The 20,725-nt window shown below is 48.2% G+C and overlaps 7 protein-coding genes across 7 annotated transcripts; 4 read left to right on the top strand and 3 right to left on the bottom strand.

Annotated features, from left to right (window-relative positions):
* Window positions 1-78: 78 nt before the first annotated feature.
* On the bottom strand, window positions 79-1,117 carry N7516_005849 (bZIP transcription factor; the record flags this gene model as incomplete). Its single annotated transcript, XM_057218569.1, has 3 exons — window positions 900-1,117; window positions 279-838; window positions 79-210 (listed from the first exon to the last, which is right to left on the bottom strand). The coding sequence occupies exons 1-3, from the start codon at window positions 1,060-1,062 to the stop codon at window positions 79-81; spliced, it is 855 nt and encodes a 284-aa protein (XP_057072660.1). The 5' UTR covers window positions 1,063-1,117.
* A 4,541-nt stretch (window positions 1,118-5,658) lies between these two features.
* Window positions 5,659-7,259, bottom strand: N7516_005848 (branched-chain amino acid aminotransferase, cytosolic). The gene is made up of 5 exons (XM_057218568.1): window positions 7,187-7,259; window positions 6,854-7,093; window positions 6,500-6,797; window positions 5,751-6,449; window positions 5,659-5,688 (listed from the first exon to the last, which is right to left on the bottom strand). The coding sequence occupies exons 2-5, from the start codon at window positions 7,089-7,091 to the stop codon at window positions 5,676-5,678; spliced, it is 1,248 nt and encodes a 415-aa protein (XP_057072659.1). The 5' UTR covers window positions 7,092-7,093; window positions 7,187-7,259; the 3' UTR covers window positions 5,659-5,675.
* Window positions 7,260-8,058: 799 nt separating this feature from the next.
* On the top strand, window positions 8,059-10,831 carry N7516_005847 (putative protein kinase Scy1; the record flags this gene model as incomplete). The annotated part of the gene is made up of 2 exons (XM_057218567.1): window positions 8,059-9,496; window positions 9,549-10,831. The coding sequence occupies 2 exons, from the start codon at window positions 8,059-8,061 to the stop codon at window positions 10,829-10,831; spliced, it is 2,721 nt and encodes a 906-aa protein (XP_057072658.1).
* A 416-nt stretch (window positions 10,832-11,247) lies between these two features.
* Window positions 11,248-13,514, top strand: N7516_005846 (dipeptidyl-peptidase III; the record flags this gene model as incomplete). The annotated part of the gene is made up of 3 exons (XM_057218566.1): window positions 11,248-11,375; window positions 11,472-12,351; window positions 12,399-13,514. The coding sequence occupies 3 exons, from the start codon at window positions 11,248-11,250 to the stop codon at window positions 13,512-13,514; spliced, it is 2,124 nt and encodes a 707-aa protein (XP_057072657.1).
* Window positions 13,515-16,460: 2,946 nt separating this feature from the next.
* N7516_005845 (Xylulose 5-phosphate/Fructose 6-phosphate phosphoketolase N-terminal) lies at window positions 16,461-16,676 on the top strand (the record flags this gene model as incomplete). The annotated part of the gene is made up of 1 exon (XM_057218565.1): window positions 16,461-16,676. One exon carries the CDS (start codon window positions 16,461-16,463, stop codon window positions 16,674-16,676), a length of 216 nt encoding a protein of 71 aa, XP_057072656.1.
* A 116-nt stretch (window positions 16,677-16,792) lies between these two features.
* N7516_005844 (uncharacterized protein) lies at window positions 16,793-17,524 on the bottom strand (the record flags this gene model as incomplete). The annotated part of the gene is made up of 5 exons (XM_057218564.1): window positions 16,793-16,875; window positions 16,953-17,050; window positions 17,093-17,283; window positions 17,311-17,348; window positions 17,416-17,524. Coding segments are annotated over 5 exons (519 nt in total), but the record flags the coding sequence as incomplete, so codon positions are not given.
* An 878-nt stretch (window positions 17,525-18,402) lies between these two features.
* On the top strand, window positions 18,403-20,328 carry N7516_005843 (putative RSC complex subunit Sfh1; the record flags this gene model as incomplete). The annotated part of the gene is made up of 4 exons (XM_057218563.1): window positions 18,403-18,749; window positions 18,853-20,031; window positions 20,089-20,173; window positions 20,227-20,328. The coding sequence occupies 4 exons, from the start codon at window positions 18,403-18,405 to the stop codon at window positions 20,326-20,328; spliced, it is 1,713 nt and encodes a 570-aa protein (XP_057072654.1).
* Between the last annotated feature and the right edge of the window lie 397 nt (window positions 20,329-20,725).

Raw genomic sequence — 20,725 nt, 5'->3', positions numbered from 1 at the left:
GGATTCGAGTCGGACGTTCGGGGTGAAGGGGGCGGAAACACCCGTCGGCCTGTCGCGTCCCCGAGCCCCCCGAACGCCTTACGGCCGCAGATCGTACTCATAATGCATTCGAGGTGAGCATGGGGCGGATTCCGGTGTGAGCGGGAATGTGAAAATAGATGCCTCCGGTGACGTCGATGGTCGGTCCTCGTAGTATGCAAGTGTTGGCATCTGAAAAAAAAGCGCAGACAGATATTAGCTGACTGGTCGGATGAGTAGATTCAGCGAGGAAAATGTACCGGAAGCGCAGAAGGCTGGTGTTGAGAATGGGACTGCGCCTGGGCTTGTTGTTGGCACAGATCGATCCCGGCCATGGTTGCATAGCTCATGCTAAATGGACTGATCAGGTCTTCATCATAGGCCAGTTTGCGGGCCTGCATAGATGGGAGCATGGGGACCAGGGAGGGCGCGGCCTCGCCATACTCGGTCTGGTAGGCGATTTCGCTGTAGGTGCTCGGTGCGGCGTGGTATATGGGGGGCTGGGAGTAGGCGGACTGCCGGTAGGTGTCATAAGATGACATGGATGGGTAGGAGAAGACTGGTGGGGGTGATGCAGAGAGCTGGCGAGTACATTGTTGGGCGAACATTGTTTGACGGTCCTCGGGGGAATAGTAGTCGTACGAGCCAGATCGATCGGACTGCGAGTGAGGCTTGACATCTGTGGTTTTGGAGGATCGCTGCTTTGTTCGAGTCTTCGGAGATGGCTTCGGAGACACTGGCTCTGCGTGTGATTGTTCTGGTGAAGCAGAAGTTGCAGCCCGTCTCTCGAGATCCTCCAAGCGACGCTTCAGTTTCTTACCTGTTGGGTTGCGCCAAGTCAGAAAATGTATGAGACTCTGGGATTGTGTCTTTTTACTTACGATAGTTGCGCTGAGCGATACGGTTTTGAATGCGGCGACGCTCTGCGAGATCAGAGATCTTGGTCCAGTCCTCGTTTGGGTTGGCGTTGGGACTGAATGCGCTGCTGTTGCTGTGACTACCACGAGAGCCTGAACGGCCATCATACGATGGAGAACGATTCATGGTAAAAAGAGGTAAAAGCTAAGAGTAGAGAACAAAAGATAAAGTACAGAATAGAACGTAGAGAATAATATAGTAGATGTAGAAGTGTAGAAGTGTAGAAGTGTAGAAGAAGGTGTAGAAGGTGAAAGTGGAGGGATATGATAACGGGACTATGAGGTTAAAGATCCGAGGCCAAGTGGATGCCAGTATGTTTATATATATATATATATATATATAAGAATAAAAGGATTCTCTTAAGGCTCCCCATTGATCAGCTGGAATTGGTTTTTTGGGCCTTGCAGCTAAGCCCCGTCGCGATAACCAGCTCAGTCCGTGCTCGAATACCATTAGACTCGACCTGCCATGTGCACAAAGTCCCGGTTATTATTTTATTTTATTTTATTATTTTATTATATATTTTAGAGGGGGTTTTAATTAATTTTTGCTCAGGGATCCACGTTCAGCCTCTGGTAATACTACAAATTAACACTCTTTAAGATTTATGAAACCCCCTCTAATTACTCTAATAACCTATCAATCTACTAAAACACTTTAAAACACTTAAAACACCTCAACACGTTGAAACACTTAAAAACACCCACCTACACAGAGCTAAACCAAAACTATTAGAACTATTAGAACTATGGAAACCATTAAAACTAAACCTATTTAAACACCGACAGACCGGTCAGTTGCGGACCGGGGGGATCTTAGATCTAACATGTAGCACCAAAGTTGTACGGCGTATGATCCAAATCCAAGACGGTAGGATGAATTATTGGAGTTGGGCCGGACACGCTAACCAGACGTTCGCTTGGAAGGCGATCCTCATTCGACCTGACTGGCCCGAGACACGATATGTCCAGGGATGAAACGGGCTGCGTGGATTTTGGGGTTACACCTTGCTTCTTTTACTTTCTTTCTCTCTATATTCTCACGTGGGGTTGCTTCAATGTGCACGGTCATTAGCACGTTTATTTTATTTTTATTTTTATTTTTTATTTTTTATTTTTTTTAATCTTCATCTTGGCAACGGACTAAGGGGATAAAGATCTGACTCTTTGGCGGATCTTGAGGATTATTTCAGTATTGGGGTATTGGAGAGTTTTTGGCGTGATATTCAGGACTACAACATATATAACATAGAGAAGGAAATGTTTCTGGGGAGTCTAGGCGTCCTGGAAAGTCGGGCCTGTATCGCCAACAAAATGCTCTTTAAACTGCAATTGGGTCGCTCGTATACATTGATTCACCCGTATGCCTGTACTGGAATAGAGCTACTTTCCTTCAGTAACATTTCTATAATTAATGCCACTTTGCTTTTCTTGGCGGATTTTATTTTTTATTTTATTTTAATTATTGTCACCGTTATTATCCTATTATCCTCTGTGATCTCATTGACGCGCTTCCACTGGTTGCCTGATTGGCATGGTGAATCCCAATCGAGGCATATGATGCGCAGTAAATCCGTACTCTCCGTACTCCGTCCCCGTACTCCGTAGTTAGGAGTTAGGAATTAGGAATTAAGGTGCACTGTTTACCCACTGCCTAATCTATTTTTTTTAGTCCCCAGAAATACGCTTAGACCCAGATGCTCCCCAAAAAAATATTACGGACATTATCCGTAGTCCGGACAAGGGATTAGAGGATGGGGGAGAGAGGGGAATCCACAAAAAGAAAAAAAGAGGCTCTTTTTCAGGTAGGACAACTAGGCTATGAATAGGTAGCCTTGCAGGGTCTCTCCACCAATCTGGGTCGGAGTTAATAGTAGGAATGTAGTGCGTATATATAGTGCGTATTAGGAACCAACTCCGCTAGTGCGTCGCCCGAAAAGTGCTCTCGTCCTTGTCTCCCTGTATAAGGCTGAGCAGGACCACCTTCTTATTCCTGATCGAGTAATGTCGGAGAGGCATCCCATGACCTCAGTGACACGCTCAATGAGCACAACAGCTCAGGTACCCGGTACATACTTGTCTTCACCGCTAATATTGTCCTTGTCTCCAGCTGGAATTCTAAGCTTTGCACAGCCATCCTAGTGGAAACTCCTCCTCTTACAGGGATTGTAGCCACTCACATACCATGGTTATCCCCGGATGCTTGGATGGGTTGCATTTTGAGCCTTCTAGTAACCATCTAGAAGAATGTTCCTGGCGGTGGACTATCATGCAGCCCCCGACCTTGCTGTGTCCGAGATGCACCTCCCATGACACACGCTTGTCTGCAGAATGCCTCGTCTTTTTCCCCATTGTGTTTTACTTTCCTTTTTACTTTCTTTTTTTATTTCGGGAAGGTTGATGTCACTCAAGAAATATCAATGACGGCAATATCCGATGTGCCCTTGCGTCGAGCTGGCACGTTGTCGTTCTCGCATTGGATTGTTACACGAAGCCTGAAATGGACCGAGTGAAAAAGTCCATTCAAGCGCACCTACTGGGCACGCCAATTTCATCCGACTTTACTTCAAATAGATTTGCCCAGGTCGGGGACGTCGGACAAGGCGTCCAGCGCTGAAGCTGAATACTATCAGACACCACCCCCGAGTGTGAGCCCATGGAAAACTACAAAACAAACATGGCTAAAATTTCCAGCATCTTGCTACCCTTCCAAGGTTGTTTCGAGTCACACCAAAACACATCGGCACTTAACGATTCCCAAGTTTGCGTTTTACTATATTTGTCTTGTACTCAGCAATAAGTCCGGAGGAGAATAATTATAAACTCTCGTCCGGGGTATCCCAAGATAAGAAACTGACCACCAGTTCCCTCTAAGCCACACACATCCCCAATGCAATAGAATTCATAGAAGTCTTTCATTGCAACCCACCCGAATATGCCGAGCACTAAATCTAGCCTATGAGATCCAACAACCCCCATTGTTTATCCATGCGGGACATTCTGAAACGCATGTCGTGTCCCGCTGTGATTCTAATCTTTGCCCAATACGTAGCTGAAGGACGTACAGATTGAGCCTGAAACCTTCTCTAGTACAGAGAAAGGCGATCCGTCTGTTCTTTTTCTACTTTCGCTCTCGCTTCACTTGTTCTGGGTTTAGCCTCATTCCACGTGGCCCACGTGCTACATGTCGCTTATTTTACCTTGTTTTCGGTCAACTTACAGCTGGATATTTACCGTTGGTCTAGACTGTATTGCTGCGATGTGACCTATTCGCCCGGACTATCGATTGGAGATATTGATTGGCTTGTATGGTCCTATCTCTAGGACTCATCCTCGGGTAAAATGTGACGTGAAGTCAATCAACATGGAATTTCCAAGAAATAGGCGGGGTCATCGGTACGGGTGGCTGACACTCGTCAGCACTGTGCTTGTACATTACATACTCAAAGCTGGAGGGTCTGACTAGTTAACCTGTCTGCAACTTTATGTGCTTGGACGTATCAATCTTATGGATTGGCAGATGTCTTAGTATTATCTGTGTTTGATGCTGAATCTGATGGTCGACCTTGACCTTGGACGTCTATCGATACAAGAGGATTATTTCGGATCCTATTTGAGATATTGGCTTTAATGAAATAATCTTAGGCTAATTTTCTCTAAATGATGGCTTAGAAAGCGTTTAGCGTCTCAGACCAAAAGAAAATACCGTAAAGAAGTACTGTGCTTCATTCACTGTTTGTTTAGCACTTGACCACCGTGGGTTTAGCTACTAATAGTCACTGTCCTATATGAAACCAAAACTACATGATTTGCTAACTGCGCCCCCTAAATGTACTTTTCTTGAGCGAGATATATACTATGAGGTAACCACTATGACTGTCTATACACCAATTGCTACTATTACTATCTCTTACCCCTATTAAAGCTTTATGCTTAGCTTCTAATAACTTCCTTTGTTACCCCTGGACTGGCGAGTTACACACTAGGCCAAAAGACCAATATATCTGAACGTTACGCTCTCAGGCTCCGATATATATATATAACTATAGTGCATGACATGACACTTCTAAACCTTACTTTTCTCTTCTCTAAGGTCGACAATATTGATGCCTTCAGAAATGAGTACAAATGTGACGCTATTCGCACCTATACAAATTAGGCTGTTTTGAAATTGCTAAGAATATGGTATGAGAGGCTTCAAGGGCTAGAAACGGGAGAATTTAAAGATTTGTGTGGTGGGAATAGCGTCAACATTACCCGGGAGGGAGGCTTCCATTTGAGAGCTTCATTTACACAACTCTATCATTCAAGTATAAAATTAAATCAACAAGACCCTTCCTTGCTTGCCCATGTGTTACCACGCGCGTCAATTCGTTTCAGTTCATTCGTTTTCTACTTACATGGCGTCGAAAGCCGAAGAGTATAGCGCCTTTTTGTCCTACAGCATGTGACCGTACTCGGAGTATACACTGGAAGGTGGTTCCCTTTCAATATCTTTACAATATCGTGGACTCAACGAAAAACCGAAAATAGTAAAGATCAGAAAAGCTCTCTATATAAAAAGCCAAGCCCCCGATGAATATGTAAAAGACGCCCGCTGCTGCTCGGTAGCCTCGGTACCTCAAATATTCAAACAAATGCAAAATTAACCAAGAAAATATACCCTAAGGACTTTTGAAAGCCTTTGCGGCCATGCCACAAAGACTGGGTACCGAAGCCCTTTTATCTGACATGTCTGTCTTAGATAGTGACACTGATAGATTGTTAGTATAGTATATCGTCATCAGGGCTCAACAAAGATTAGGACCAACTTACCTCCAAGGGTTCTTCTCGTCACCGTATTGGATACCCTCGATCCAGTTCTTCATCTGGAGAGCAATCTCACCAGCCTCCTCATCCTCCTTCAAACCACACTCAACCATCTTGGCTCTGTAACTGATGTTACGAACAGGGCTGACGATAGCAGCAGTGCCAGCGCCGAAAACTTCGATCATGCGGCCCTCCTCAGATGCCTCGGCAACCTCAGACATGCGAATCTTGCGCTCAGAAACGTTCCAGCCCTTGGGACCGAGTCGCTCACGGGCGAGAGTCAGAACGGAGTCACGAGTGACACCCTCCAAAATTGTACCGTCAAGAGGAGCAGTGAGAAGCTCCTTCTGTCCGGTCTCCTTGTTCTTCAAAGCAATGAAAAGGTTCATTGTGCCGACCTCGGTAACATATTCCTCCTCGCCAAAGAGCCACAGGTTCTGCTGGAAACCACGGGATGCAGCCTCGAGTTGAGGCAGAATGCAGGGAGCATAGTTGGCTCCAAGCTTCTTGTCACCAACACCACCGGGCCAGGCGCGGACGGCGTAATCGGTGGCCTCCAGGGAGATGGCCTTGAAGCCAGTTGGGTAGTAAGGACCAACGGGGCTGGCAATAACATACAGGAGAGCGGATCCTGGTGGGCCAACGCCCAGGGTCTTCTGGGTACCAATCATGGTAGGACGCAGGTACAAGGAGTAGCCACGAGCACTATGGAGGTTAGTAATGATGTCCATCTGGTGTATACAAGATATGCTCACTCCGGAATGAACCGACTGTCGAGCTTCACAAATTCTCCAATGATCTTCGTCAGTGCGTCACCATCCACGGTAGGAAGAGCAATGCGCGCAGAAGACTTGTTTAGGCGCTCCATATTCTTGTTGGGGCGGAACAGACGGATGCCGCCGGTACTGTCCTTGTATGCCTTCATGCCCTCGAAACATTCGAATGCATAGTGGAACACACAAGTTGCAGGATCCAAGCTGAGGTTCTGGTAGGGGACAATACGAGGTGTGTGCCATCCGTCGGTAGCTGTCCACTCCACGGAGAGCATATGATCTACAATTGCTTCCATTCAGTGGCTGGAAGGCAATAAGGTGCAGAGATTCCCTTACCTGTGAAGTATTTGCCAAAGACAAGATCCTTGGAGTCCATTGGCTCCTTGGGGGTAGTGGTCTTGGTGATGGTCAATTTCGAGGCATCAAGACCTGGGAGCTGGGAGGCTGCCGCCGTGGAGGCGCTGAAAGCTCTCTGCCATGTCCGGCTGGCGGCAATGTTCTGTGACGAGAGGACGCGGGGCATTGCAAGCCCGGTCAGTGCCTGTCGGCGAGCTAATTGGTGAAGCGACTTCATGACTGTGGTGATGTTAGGGACGTTCCAAGGGCCAGCCAAGGGTGTAGAGAGTGGAGAATGTGTCAATTGAGTCTGTGGAAGAATTATAAACGTACTGAAATCGAGGAAGTCAATGTGGGTTTATATCACAAGTAGAAAGATGACTCCGCACCAGAACTGCAGTGTCTCTGCGGAGCTCAACAACAACTCCGATGACTCGGAAGCCCAGAATGCGAAGTTCTGCCACCGCCCTACAGATACGGAAAATTGCTGCCATATTGGCCAATCAGCGGCTGTAAATTAGAGTTGTCCGCCGACTTCGGCTTCATTCGGTTTTCTACGGTTTGTGTCGGTTGTGCTGAATTGAGTCGCCAAGAAGAGTTCATATGCGCAGAGCTCGATCTATACAGCAAAATATGACCTGAAAAGGTTCAAAATCAAGGATATGAGCTCTTTAAGCTATGTACTCGATAATGATTGTCGCACTGACACTACATACACCCGTGGACTGATACTGCGCCATTCTAAGACTTTAGAAATCTAATCCAGACGATGTCTTTTCGGATTGAGTATCAGGAGTTGTTAACTATGCTGCACTAAGTTCATAACCTGCTGTGCTAACCTGCTGCGTCAGCGATAAACACGTTGGTGCCTAAGGCAACAAACATCTATTGACAAGATCACGTGATGAGTCCGATAGGCAGAGTAGTTGTAATCGAGGACTTGAGGTCGCATAGGTGGGATTATTGATCAAGTATGCAACCTGTGGACAATTACTCTCAGCCTTTGAGCTAATGTTTTGACACCCCATTAGCCATCGAGTTTCAACATCGGCTCACCTCCCTTTGGCACCCTTCTAAATTCCGCTGTATTATTGAAAATAAACATGTCTTGTGCTGGCTACACCGTGACGACACTGTGAAACGAACAACTCCCTTCATTCCGCCGACTATCGTTCAGACCAATTCTCGCCTGCGGGCTTATCACCATGTTTTCATCTGCGCTCAAGTCGTTCAGTTCCAATATTTCCGCCAATTACCAAATCTCCCCTAACCCCACCGTCTACTCCGGCCCCTGGAAAATCCACGATGCGAAGAAGAAGTCCACGGGAACGGCGGCCTCGGTGTTTATCTTTGATCGCAAGTCACTAGAGACACGCTCTAGTGGATTTGGAAGGAGTTCTGGGTCCCCCAAGAAACTCCAGGACGATGTGATCGAGCGGCTAAAGCGCGAAGCAAGCAACCTCGCGCGCCTACGGCACCCATCAATTCTTCAGGTGCTTGAGCCTGTGGAGGAGACGCGTAACGGTGGTCTCATGTTTGCCACGGAACATCTCACCGCCTCACTTTCCGGGCTGCTGCTAGAAAAAGACGACCAAGAGAATACCACACGCGCTGGTTCGCGAAGCAGCCGGTACGTGGTTGAGGAGGCTGATGGTACCCGGAGAAGAAGAGATGTGGAGATTGATGAGTTGGAAATTCAAAAGGGACTCTTGCAAGTTGCCAAGGGCCTTGAATTCCTCCACGAGTCTGCGGGCTTAGTCCATGGGAATCTGAACCCGGATGCCATCTATATCAATGCCAAATCAGATTGGAAGATCTCTGGTCTGGGATTCGCGGGGCCTCCGGACTCTTCTGAAACTCGTTCGTCGCTGCCGCCATTGGCTGTGTCTGAGGTCCTCTACCAAGAACCGAGGCTTCCCGCTTCAGTACAATTGACCCTTGACTACACGTCGCCTGACTTTGCCATGGACTCCAACGTATCGTCAGCTGCCGATCTCTTCTCTTTGGGTCTCGTCATCATCGCTCTGTACAATTCGCCGCATGTCTCGCCTTTGCAAACGCACGCAAACTTGTCCACATATAAGAAGTTGCTGAGCTCGCCGTCTTCCACTCCATCGCAGAGCAACAATTTCCTCTGTTCGAAGCCGATTCCCAAAGATCTAGTTTCTCATGTCCTACCGAGGCTCATTACCAGACGGCCTGCCCAACGCATGAATGCTCGAGAGTTCCAGCAATCACAGTACTTTGACAATGTGCTAGTTTCCACTATCCGGTTCCTGGAATCTTTGCCAGCAAAAACTCCTAATGAGAAGTCTCAATTCTTGCGTGGCTTACAACGGGTACTACCGGAATTCCCCGTTTCTGTCCTCGAGAGAAAGCTATTGGGAGCGTTGATGGACGAATTGAAGGATAGGGAACTGCTTCCGCTGATATTGCAAAACGTCTTCGGCATTCTACAGCGGATTCCCAACGGACGTCGCGTGTTCCCAGAGAGAATCATCCCTCGTCTGAAAGAAGTATTTGGAATTGGCTCGGGCAAGGGCGCTGCTGAACGCGACTCGAAGAAAGATGCAGGTCTCATGGTTGTGCTTGATAACATGAATCTGATTGCTGATAGTTGTTCGGGAATGGAGTTCAAAGATGGTGCGGTTTGTCAATGGAAACCTTTGAGTCTATATCTGACGTTTATTTCTAGATATTCTACCCCTGATTCGGCTCGGGCTGGATTCTCCCACACACACTTTGGTGGATGCTTCTCTTAAATGCCTCCCTGTGATGCTCCCGGTTCTTGATTTTAGCACGGTCAAGAACGAAGTATTCCCTCCGATTGCTGCCACTTTCAGTCGCACTAGCAGCCTTGCTATAAAGGTCCGCAGTCTGGAAGCTTTTAGTGTGCTTTGCGGGGCCTCCGCAGATGTTTCAGACGGGCTTGACGATGATTTATCCGGAATCCAGGCGACCAAGTCGAAACCAGCCAAGTCCTCGATTTTGGACAAGTACACCATTCAAGAAAAGCTTGTCCCATCTCTCAAGGCGATCAAAACGAAAGAACCATCAGTGATGATGGCATCGCTGAAGGTGTTTCGTCAGGTTGGAACCGTCGCAGACACCGAATTCCTGGCTTTGGAAGTCCTGCCGGTTCTCTGGAGTTTCAGTCTTGGGCCACTTTTGAGCCTTAAACAATTCAACGCATTTATGGCTCTGATAAAAACTCTTTCAACGAGGATTGAACAGGAACAAACCAAAAAGCTGCAAGAGCTATCCTCTGCCGCTGGATCAACGGGCTTCCACAATGGTGCCGACGAATTGTCGCAGTCCGCCACAGGACTCAGTTCGCCCGATGCGGACGGGGGTGCTGGCAGCTTTGAGCGCCTTGTTCTCGGAAAGAAGGCATCTCCCACGAATGGCCAGAGTATAGATATGTGGGGTAGTATGGAGCCAGCCAAGCCAGCCAAGCCAGCGGTCCCTAGCATGTCGCCTTCATTCTCCTGGTCTTCAAATAATGCAGGCATGACACAACAAGCCAATGCCTTAAGCCAGCAGTCTAATCTTGGTTTCCGTTCCATTACTCCAGATCAGAAATTGGGCTCTTTCCCGTCTCTTGCTCCTGCTCCTGCTCGGCAAGCTTCACCGGTTGCTCAAGCGTTCCCTACTATGCAGCCCTCATCTTCTGCCTGGGGAGCCCCGGCCAATGCCAATGTTCGATCTTCCACAGGCCCACCGGGTCAGTCTTTGAGTTCCATGTCGACCATGACACCCTCGAATAATATGTCCGGGTCAAGGTCAACTGCACAACCGGCACCCAACTACTCCTCATTCTCAATCCCCCCACCTCCTACAGGAAACATTTTGTCCAACAGCACTATAAGACCCCCTCCGATGAACACAGCCAACATATCCACGTCTTTCCAAGGCACAGCCGCGACACAACAGGGAACTCAAAAGAAAGGGTTAGACAAGTATGAGAGTCTGATATAAGGGACAATTCTTGTTATTTTCTGGCTGATACCCCCTTTTATTGCTGCTACTGCTATTAGTTATTGTACATTCCTCACATAGTAAATAGTAAATAGTAACTGCAACAGTTGTAATTAGGCAAAGTGACAAATTCAAAGCATTCACTTTACCAAATCGAAATCTTTGTCAAGCAATGCCGATCGGACTCCATCGGGGATCCGACCGTAACTAAGGAGCCACGTACCTGATTGGTGCTTCTCCATGATATGTCATACTTCGTCGTCAAACCCCTCCATATGTACTCTTTGCGTGGCATTGCGCCGCGCTTGTTCTCCCGGAGCTCCGTGTTACCTTTGTTACCCCTCCATCGGATATATAGCCTGTCGACTGTCAGACTGGCAAAAACCTTCTCCTCGCATCCCCATATAACTCGCGCCATGGACGAAAGCATCAAACAGCACTACCTGGCTGACTCGCCTCCTACTGTGGTCAGACTGGAAGTTAAGTCACACTTTGATACCCTCAAAGACCAAAATCTGAGAAAATATGCCCACTTCATGAGCAGGTATGGTATTCCTGTGTTCCTGTGTTCCTGGGGTCCGCCCGCAGTACCACATCTTCCAAGAGCTATTGGCAGCTAACCTTTCTCGCATGTGTACAGAGCCGCATTTGAGGGCACTCGAGTCACCCTGCGCCAGGTTTCCCCTGAGTCCGAACCTATATACGACCTCATCCTGTCACTCTACCACGTCTCCAATGGCGACTGGAATAGCCTCGCCGAGAAAACACAAGTTAGCTCCGAAGACCTCCGTTTCTTCCTCGAATATGCGGCGCAATTCTTGGGCAACTGCGGAAACTACAAGGGCTTTGGTGACTCAAAGTTCATCCCTAGGCTGTCCGCTTCCGCATTCGAGGCTCTGGCTTCGGCTACTGCAGAGACGAAGGCGGCCTTCCAGAAGGCTAGCACGACTGGAGGAGGGATCTACGAGACCAGTGAACAGTCGATGATGCACCTCGGATATCCCAAGGATGGCCACACTACCACCTACTACCCCGATTCGCCGACGATCTCACAGGAGGAGATCACGGCAATTGGTGACTTGATGGAGAAGAAGGGACTTGCGTTGGAGAATACTAGAATCCGGAAGACATCTTCGGATGATTTCGAGCTTTTGATCGCATCTGGGGTTTCGTCGCCTCCTGTGAAAGACCGGGATCTCGGTGATGTGAACACATTTGTACTTGATGGAGATCTGAAGGGAAAGACGCTGCGTCTTGTCTTCGGTGACTACCAGGAGGAGATGGCAAAAATCGCGCACAGCATCAAGCAAGCGGGACTTGCTGCCGCAAATGATAACCAGAAGAAAATGTTGGATTCATATGCTTTCTCATTTGGATGTGGGTCCATCGAGGCTTTCAAGGAGAGCCAGCGCGTCTGGGTTAAGGACCAGAAGCCCGTGCTCGAGACGAACCTGGGCTTTGTTGAAACATACAGAGACCCCCATGGTGTGCGCGGAGAATGGGAAGGCTTCGTTGCTTTGGTATGGAACGTGCTGAAATCACATACTGCCGTCACTGACATTTACAGGTCAATCTGGAGCGCACTCGAGCCTTTGGTACACTGGTGGATAGTGCCGAGAGCATGATTCCTAAGCTGCCCTGGGGTACAGACTTTGAGAAAGACAAGTTCCTCAGCCCCGATTTCACATCGTTGGAGGTCTTGACCTTTGCTGGCTCCGGTCTCCCAGCCGGCATCAACCTGCCCAACTATGATGACATTCGCCAGAACCTTGGCTTCAAGAACGTGTCTCTGGGCAATGTTCTTAGCGCCAAAGCTCCCAACGAGCCTATTCCTTTCATTGCTGAGAGTGACCAGGAGGTTTACCGCTCATTCCGGGACCCGGCCTTTGAGGTCCAGGTCGGCATCCATGAGTTGTTGGGCCATGGAACTGGTAAGCTGCTGCAGGAGACAGCGCCAGGGAAGTATAACTTTGACATTAAGAACCCACCCATCAGCCCAGTCACCAACAAGGCCGTGTCGACCTGGTACAAGCCTGGACAGACCTGGAGCTCGGTCTTTGGTTCCATTGCTTCGTCGTATGAGGAGTGCCGTGCTGAGTGCGTGGCTATGGTGCTTGCTTGCGACTTTGAAATCCTGAAGATCTTCGGATTCGGTGATGGCAAGGAAGACTTGGCCGGTGAGGCCGGCGACGTCTTGTTCGCAGCCTACCTTTCCATGGCTCGCGCCGGTCTTGTTGCCCTCGAGTTCTGGGACCCGAAGACCCAGAAGTGGGGCCAGGCACACATGCAAGCTCGCTACAGTATTCTACGCACCTTCCTCGATGCCGGTGATGACTTTGTCAAGTTGTCTTACAACAAAGAGGATCTCTCTGATCTAGAGATCCGTCTTGACCGGTCCAAGATTCTGACTCACGGACGCCCTGCTGTAGAGAAGTATCTCCAGAAGCTGCATGTCTACAAGAGTACCGCAGATATTGAGGCTGGTAAGGGGTTGTACGACGGTATCACCTCTGTTGACAGCTGGTGGGGAACCACTGTTCGTGACGTTGTTTTGAAGAACAAGGTCCCACGTAAGGTCTTTGTACAGGCCAACACTATCCTCGAGGGCGACCAGGTCAGCTTGAAGGAGTATGAACCGACTCTCGAGGGTCTGATTCAGAGCTTTGCAGAGCGTAACGTCTGATATATTTATATATATAAAAAAATTTGAAGTATGCAAATGAAATGCATATATAGTGCTTATGTCTTTCTCATGGAAATAGTTACTTGCACACATAAATCCTCCCTTCTGGTGTCTTTTTAGACCTGTGTGAATGACAACCTTTGTCATTGTGACTACCCCCTATTCCACACTACTCCGTACCCACAGTTGAACCAGAATTTCTCTACCAACTCACATTTGATTCTTGATGTTTCCTTGTGATATTCATGGAAAAAATACAAGATATCATGGGTTAAGACTGTGTGGATATGTATATATTCAAAAAGGTCCTAAATCTACATCAAAACTGGATTATGAAAATGATATTCAACTTTAATAACGAGTATCCCGCGAAAATTAGAAAGGAAAGTAGTTTACATTATGTATCTAAAATCCAGCTCTTAGATTCTTTTGAGAATTAGGATCAAAATCAAAGGTAGGCTGATAATCGTATGAAATGAGAGAGGTCTAGGCGGTTTTGCGGGGGGGTCCGACTGGAAATAGGTCAAACCCAACAGGCATACTCCATGAGGATATTATATCGACTTCGCTAAGCACGTCTAATATCATCCCACAATAATAAATCGACTCGAGAAATAGGAAATCCAAACTAACACAAAAGACAAGAGGACACGGCACGTGCCAAGGTTACGATGGCTAGTGAGGCGCTCGGACTTACCGCCGTCCACCTGGGCAAGTTGATCTACCCGTCTTCCCCAACCTCTAAGCGCTGTCTCTCTTTCTCCAACACTCAATCGCTGCGAATTTAGCAGATGAGAGCATATGTCTGTTGTACTCTTTTTGGAAATAATTCTTTCATCCCGGTGCTGAAAGTTATTGAATTGGAAACCCGTCACTCTCGAACACGGCCGACTTGGACGAGACTCGACCCAGATCAGTCGCATTGCTAGACTAGGTCAGGATTTGATCATTATTGTTGCGCAGATTGGTCTGTCTGACGTGACTCTGGCAATAATAGAAAACCACGGTGTCGTGAGAAACGCCGCCGTCGGACCTATCAACCACGGCGTGCCCGCCCCATCCAACGGACTCCCTAGAGGAGGACGACGATTATTACACCGCACCTCCACCGCACTCCCCAGCATCAGCGTCAAGCTCCTCACCCGCATATCCTCCGCCATTTTCATCTCTTAATTTCTCGTCGCTACCAGACACCAATCGCCCATATAAAGTTACTGAACCTGGACCCGCTTGTCCTCCAGCCTTAGCGCCTCCAGCACCTGTCGAGGAGTCGCTCGAGCCGGCCCCATCTTCGGCAGTTGTTGCTGACACAAAAGCGTCTTTCACCGAACCAAAAAACGAGGGCTCTTCCGACGACGGTGAACCGCCGCCGCCATACACAGAAGGCTATAGTCCACTTGAGTCATTCACCTACGTGATGGCTGCTGCAGGAGGTGCCTCCAGCATCATAACACAGGTCCAGCAGACCGGGGGTCCGCCAATTAACACTCTTGGTGGTATGTTTGGTGGTAACAAGGGCCGCTTGATATTCTTTGTGTTAACGTGTGATAATAGATATCGGCGGAGATGAACACGTCGGTCTTGACCTTCGGTAGGATCTCACATTGATTCATATCTCAATCATGCATGAACTGACAAGTTTATAGTGGTACGCGGTTTACTCTTTCGCGAGATGAGCTGTTAACTTTGCCGGAATTCGTGCTGCTCTCCCTTTTCCCCAATGGCCTCCTCCCGGATGGACATTCTACAAACGGTTTCCATGATGGGGATGTATTCCCAGTTGACGTACGCCAATCCCTATCCTGAATATTAAAGTCTCTCTGACAGTTATCATCCAGTATGACCCGGTCTCACTCCAGTACATGCTGGATTTCTTCCGAACTGTTGCTCAAACCATTCCCTCATCTCTGCCTTCCGGATCAAACTCACCAGACATGGAATTATCGGACCCAATGCAGGGCTCAGCCCGTGACATGCTGCAGGACCGTGCTGGCATTATTGTCCTACGGGAGGACCTTGACTTCTATGTGATCCCACCTCGCGCCGACATTGGACACGATGAAATGCTTGAAGTCAAGCGGGCGGCGGGTAGGTCGCTGTTGCGACAGGACGGCATCTTTTCTGGATTGCGCAAGAGTGAGGAGATTGGGTCAACCGAGCAGCATCTTATTGAAATGCTGACAGCCGGGTGAGTAGAACTCAAGATTTCAATTATGGTCCAATGCTAATATACAACGCAGAGGATTTGATCGTGCTGACCAGTGGGGTCACCGCGCCCCGGAGCCTAACAAGGCAGTAATCTGCAGTCTTGCACTGGCCAAACTTCGCACTGATATCCGTGGAGACCTGTCAAACAACAATTCTGTGGGCATGGCCCAGAAGCTTCTCCTGTTTTGGCGTAAGCCTGCCCGCCGCTGCTGGTGGGAGGGCATTGAGCTGAACGACGTTGAGGGCGTTGAGGAGCCAGTAAAGGTCTGGATCCGGCGTGTGTGGACTCTGGAGATGGTAAGACCCCCTTCCTCGGTGGACTCAAAACTCTTGATAGCTAATTCCACCGCAGAGTGTTATTGGGCTCCGCTGATTTTTTTTCCCTTCTTCTTTCCCTTGCATGTGCGATTATCATTCCCCCGGCCTTGTGCCTCGAAGTTTCGACAGTTATTATTTTTTTCTAAAGTTGCATTTAAATATGTCTGCAACAAATACTCAAGTTTTCATCTTACCGACAGCAGCGCCGGTGTACTCAACAGTTTGGGTGTTCTCAATCCTTTCGGCGCATTCATTTTCTAGTCTGATTGGTAAAAGATTTCTTGGACATCAGTTAGTTTTGGCTGTGGAGATTGAATATATGGTGCAGATCTAGTTGGCAATTGTAGCCTTTCCGTCACATTACGTTTACTTGTTTTGGATTTGTGTCTTGTATCCATACGACAGTGAGCCTAGTCCACAATGGCCGTAATCCAAAACAATGGGCAAAGACCAGTGGCTGTTGATATGGACATGGCGCCCCTAGTGTCATATCACAATCTTGAGGGTGTCTACTCAGAAGTACACCCGGATACAGGCGAGGATACGGAGGGCGTGAAGAAGTTCTTCAAACAATTCACTTCTTATTCGCTTCTTTCCCTGGTAGGGTTGGAAGCCATACGACCCCGAGACACCTAGCAGTATCTACGAGGCAGATGAGCTGAGATATATACCTTTGGCTCGGTCTTTGACAACCCGATCCCATTACCTTGGCCATAGTCGGAGATCCAGCTAGTCTGTTCCTTGGTCCAACCCTACACTGCGGGAACCTGGATCAACCCATACAACGCATAAACAATGTCATTCCATTTCACTTGATTGTCGGGTTGGCTTGCTGCTATAAGACTATAGAGATGCCTAGGTGGAATGAATCAGCTTCTGTCCCTGAACCAGTAGCATATGCCGCATACATACATAGTCTGCGGATCAGAGTCGTAAATGGTCCTTCATATGCGAGAAGGGCTGATCTTAAACCCGTGATACCCGAGTCCACTTGTTCTTGATTAGAATAACTGTTGTTTCTTTGAGTATAGGAGTGTAGAATACGAACGAACCTATAGAGGACCATGAACTTCTCACGGATGGTCTTGGGAAGGCTTGGGTGCAGCCGCCAGAATTCTTCCTTAGTGATGGGCTTGCTAGGAACTGTAGCCCATACCAAGTAATCGATATAACCACCTAGGATAAGACCATCATTGCCCTGTGTGTCTTTGCGGAGGGTAAGAAGTTGTGGGGCCACGTAAGACTAGGCGAACCATAGAGTCTTAAAGACAGCGATCTCAGCATGCCCCGGTAATTTTGTAGCTTGAACTGCACGCCGGACAATATCGTGGAAACTGTGTGTGAAGATTTGTCTGCAGGTAGATTCTTATTATACTAGCTCCAGAGCCATTCTCGATATAACAAGTGAATTTCCTGGCAGCGAAGGAGGGGCCTAGTCCTTCCCTTATCTTGTGATCAGTAAAGCGATAGATGTGCTCGGAAAGCTATTTATCAATTACCCAGTTTTCCATGAACAGGGTGTTGTTGTTATTAGCAGGAAAGCAGGAAACTTGACGACAGTCTCACAAAAGTCTTCACAAAGTTAGGATGCTTTGTGTGTATATAGTGCGTGAGAGCGAGAGAGAAAGAATATATATATATGATGTGATGTAAGAAGACGTTATAGTTAGCTATATTTTCCACGATTAGAGGCAGTTTCATAGCAATTCGTATGTCAAAGGTTATATATATAGAATATGCTTTTTGAACTGCCATCGTATACACCTAAAAAGACATCCAAAAAGAAATATTGTAGTGAATACTACAGTGGGGAGAAAGCAGAAGAAGAATCATGATCTATTCATAACTAACAAACCAGGGGTTATATATCCTAGAAAAACCATCTAAAAGTCTGTGACAAACAAGAAAACAAGCAAACAGACATGCTTGGGATGATGTTCCTGTTGGAACATCCAAAAGAACGTCTTAAAAGACAATTAAAAAGACATGACAAGTCCATTCTTGTCCTCAGTTGGTTTTGATTTGATGGCCTGAGGCATTAATCACATGATGCCCCCTGGAATGGGACTAGCGTGGAATTGGGCAAAGTCGCGCAGAATATCGATCCCAAAGCCAATCTCTCCAGTCGAATCCTATCTGGATGCCTTTGACGCGGTCTTAATTTTTGTCACACGTTTACTTTATGCTGTGGCATCATACAAGTACTCGTTGTTAACTCTTTCGCGCTTGGACCATTCTCAGTTGTGCCTCACTGCAGTGATCAGCCCTTCGAACATCGATCCGATCAAAACAATCGCAAGCTCTCTATCCTCCCCGCCCATACCCTCGAAGGGGCATGTTATTGTGCAATTGAATCGCCAACATGTCCCCTCTCCGAGGATATATCAGCTCCTACCCTCCGCGCATGCGCCAGTATGGAAACGCGTTGCTCACACCTGTCAATCCTCCGTCTCAGGCCGGCCCGACTCCGCGCACCACGAAGCGTGGAACTACAGCCATCAATTATGCAGAAGATGGATATGATGACGAGGATTTTGATGAGAACGATGGACCCCGGCGGCCGACGGGACTGAGGAGTCTTCGGCGCGAAGAATCCGCTACCGACAAGTTGGTGCCCTACTCAGAGAAGCTGGGCAAAGAAGTGCATGCGCCGGTGGAGGTGCAAGGCCTCTTTCGCGAGTGGATGATCAAGAGAATGTTGCGACCAGCGTATGTTCCCCATCGTCAGGACTGATGTGGCCATTAACGACAGTCGCCACTGTCTTTCCCGTCTATCCATAAATCTGGCTAACATACAGCGTGGTGATTCTAGGTGTGCCGATCAACTGCAGATTCAAGCGCAACTCCCCTTGACTCTCGTTCCCATCCGAATTGACGTCGAAGTCCCCGCTCATCAACCTCTCGAACCATTCCCTTTCCCACGTACTGCCGTGGACCCTAGCATCAACCAGACTCTTCCTGCGTATCGCAGACCCGAACCATTACCCCCCTTCCGTATTAAGGATACCTTCTTATGGAACCTTCACGAATCACTCTCAACGCCTGAAGAATTTGCTGTTGGTTTCGTTCGCGATCTTGATCTCCCAAATCCTCAAGCCACGACCATGACCATCAGCAATCAGATCCGACAGCAGCTTGAGGAATACGCCGGTGTTGCTCTCCACCCTCTCTTCCAGAGCACAGATGCAGGCACCGTGCCCAGTGTTCTGCCCCAGACTGAACCGTCAAGAGACACGCCAACGACACCAGCTGTTGCCAACGTTGAGACACCTGATAGCCGGCCTAATGTGACGACCACTGTCACCGTAACCAAGGAAGCGCTGGTAAATGACAGCCTTCTGAACCCAGATGACGCATATCGGTGCTTGATTACTCTCAACATCAACCTGCAAAACAAGCTGTACACAGACAAATTCGAATGGTCTCTGCTACACCCACCTGGCATGGCTGAAGAGTTCGCGCGCATCACTTGCGCAGATCTCAGCCTTGGTGGTGAATGGGTTAGTGCGATTTCGCATGCCATCTACGAAGCGGTCCTGAAATTCAAAAAGGAAGTCTGCGAAAGCGGTGCGCTTATCAATGGCTACGGTAACGAAATTGAAAATTTGGCAGCCAACGGCGTGGAGGCTGGCTGGCGTTACGACCCTGAAACAATTTGTGATGGGTGGCAACCTCAAGTCGAGACACTGTCTAAAGAAGAAATCGAACGGAGAGAAGGTGACCGTGAGCGTCAGATCCGACGTCTGCGCCGAGAAACAGCCAGATTTTCTTCAACCACGGGCATCACACCTGAGATCTCAAGGCAGAACAGTGGCAATTACTTCGAGGTAGAGAGTGAGACTCCACTCGGACGCGGAGAAAGGAATAAGCGCAAGCGCCGGTTCCGCAGCTTGAGCCCTACGGGCAGAAGTGGCACTCCTGGTGGCCGAGGAACTCCTGATACCGGATCAGGGGCTGGATATGGTGGCGGTGGTGGCACGCTTTCCGAATGGTATGTGGCCGCTAGACATGTTTCGCTGGAATATTCACTAATTCTTTCTGTCTATAGGGAACGTCAAAGCTGGAGATGCAAGAACTGTGCTGTGTGGGGCACAGCAGTTTGGGCTGTGCGTGATGGCCCAGATGGCCCACGAGTAAGTGCTACTTTAGAACGTACCGCAAGCAATTTTTTTAACATCTTCTCCAGACACTCTGCCATAACTGTGGGCTGCTCTACGAGCGTGATAAGGTTGCACCAGAATGGTCCAAGGATCTTCACCGTCACGATCTTCCCATTGGGCGATACTAAATCATCAACAGCATCTTTCCTTACATCAACCTTAATGTACTATGTTAAGCTTCAATGACCTACATCACGCCACCTATATCTCCATGTTCTTCTCAACCATTTAATCCGCTGCTGTTGCACCTTTTCTCACCTATCTCGGCGCCACGGCGCATCGCCTTCTGTTGCAGGCATCTCTGCTTTCAATTTCCATCGCAAAATTCGGGGCGTTATTATCATTGTGAATCATCATCTTTTTCTTAGTCAAGGTCTTTCTTGCCTTCAACGCATGTTCTTTGTGCGGACGATTAGAAGGCAAAGAGCTACTAGGAAGTAGAGTAGACTTTCAATGAAATTAGACAATAATACACCTATCCTAGTTAAGATACTCTTTGATATTAATACCCCGGAAACACAATCC

This window comes from Penicillium verrucosum (assembly GCF_028828655.1).
Source record: "Penicillium verrucosum strain IBT 35672 chromosome Unknown utg000002l_segment0_segment0, whole genome shotgun sequence".
Classification (NCBI taxonomy): Eukaryota; Fungi; Ascomycota; class Eurotiomycetes; order Eurotiales; family Aspergillaceae; genus Penicillium; species Penicillium verrucosum.
This window is presented reverse-complemented; position numbering and strand designations above follow the sequence as displayed.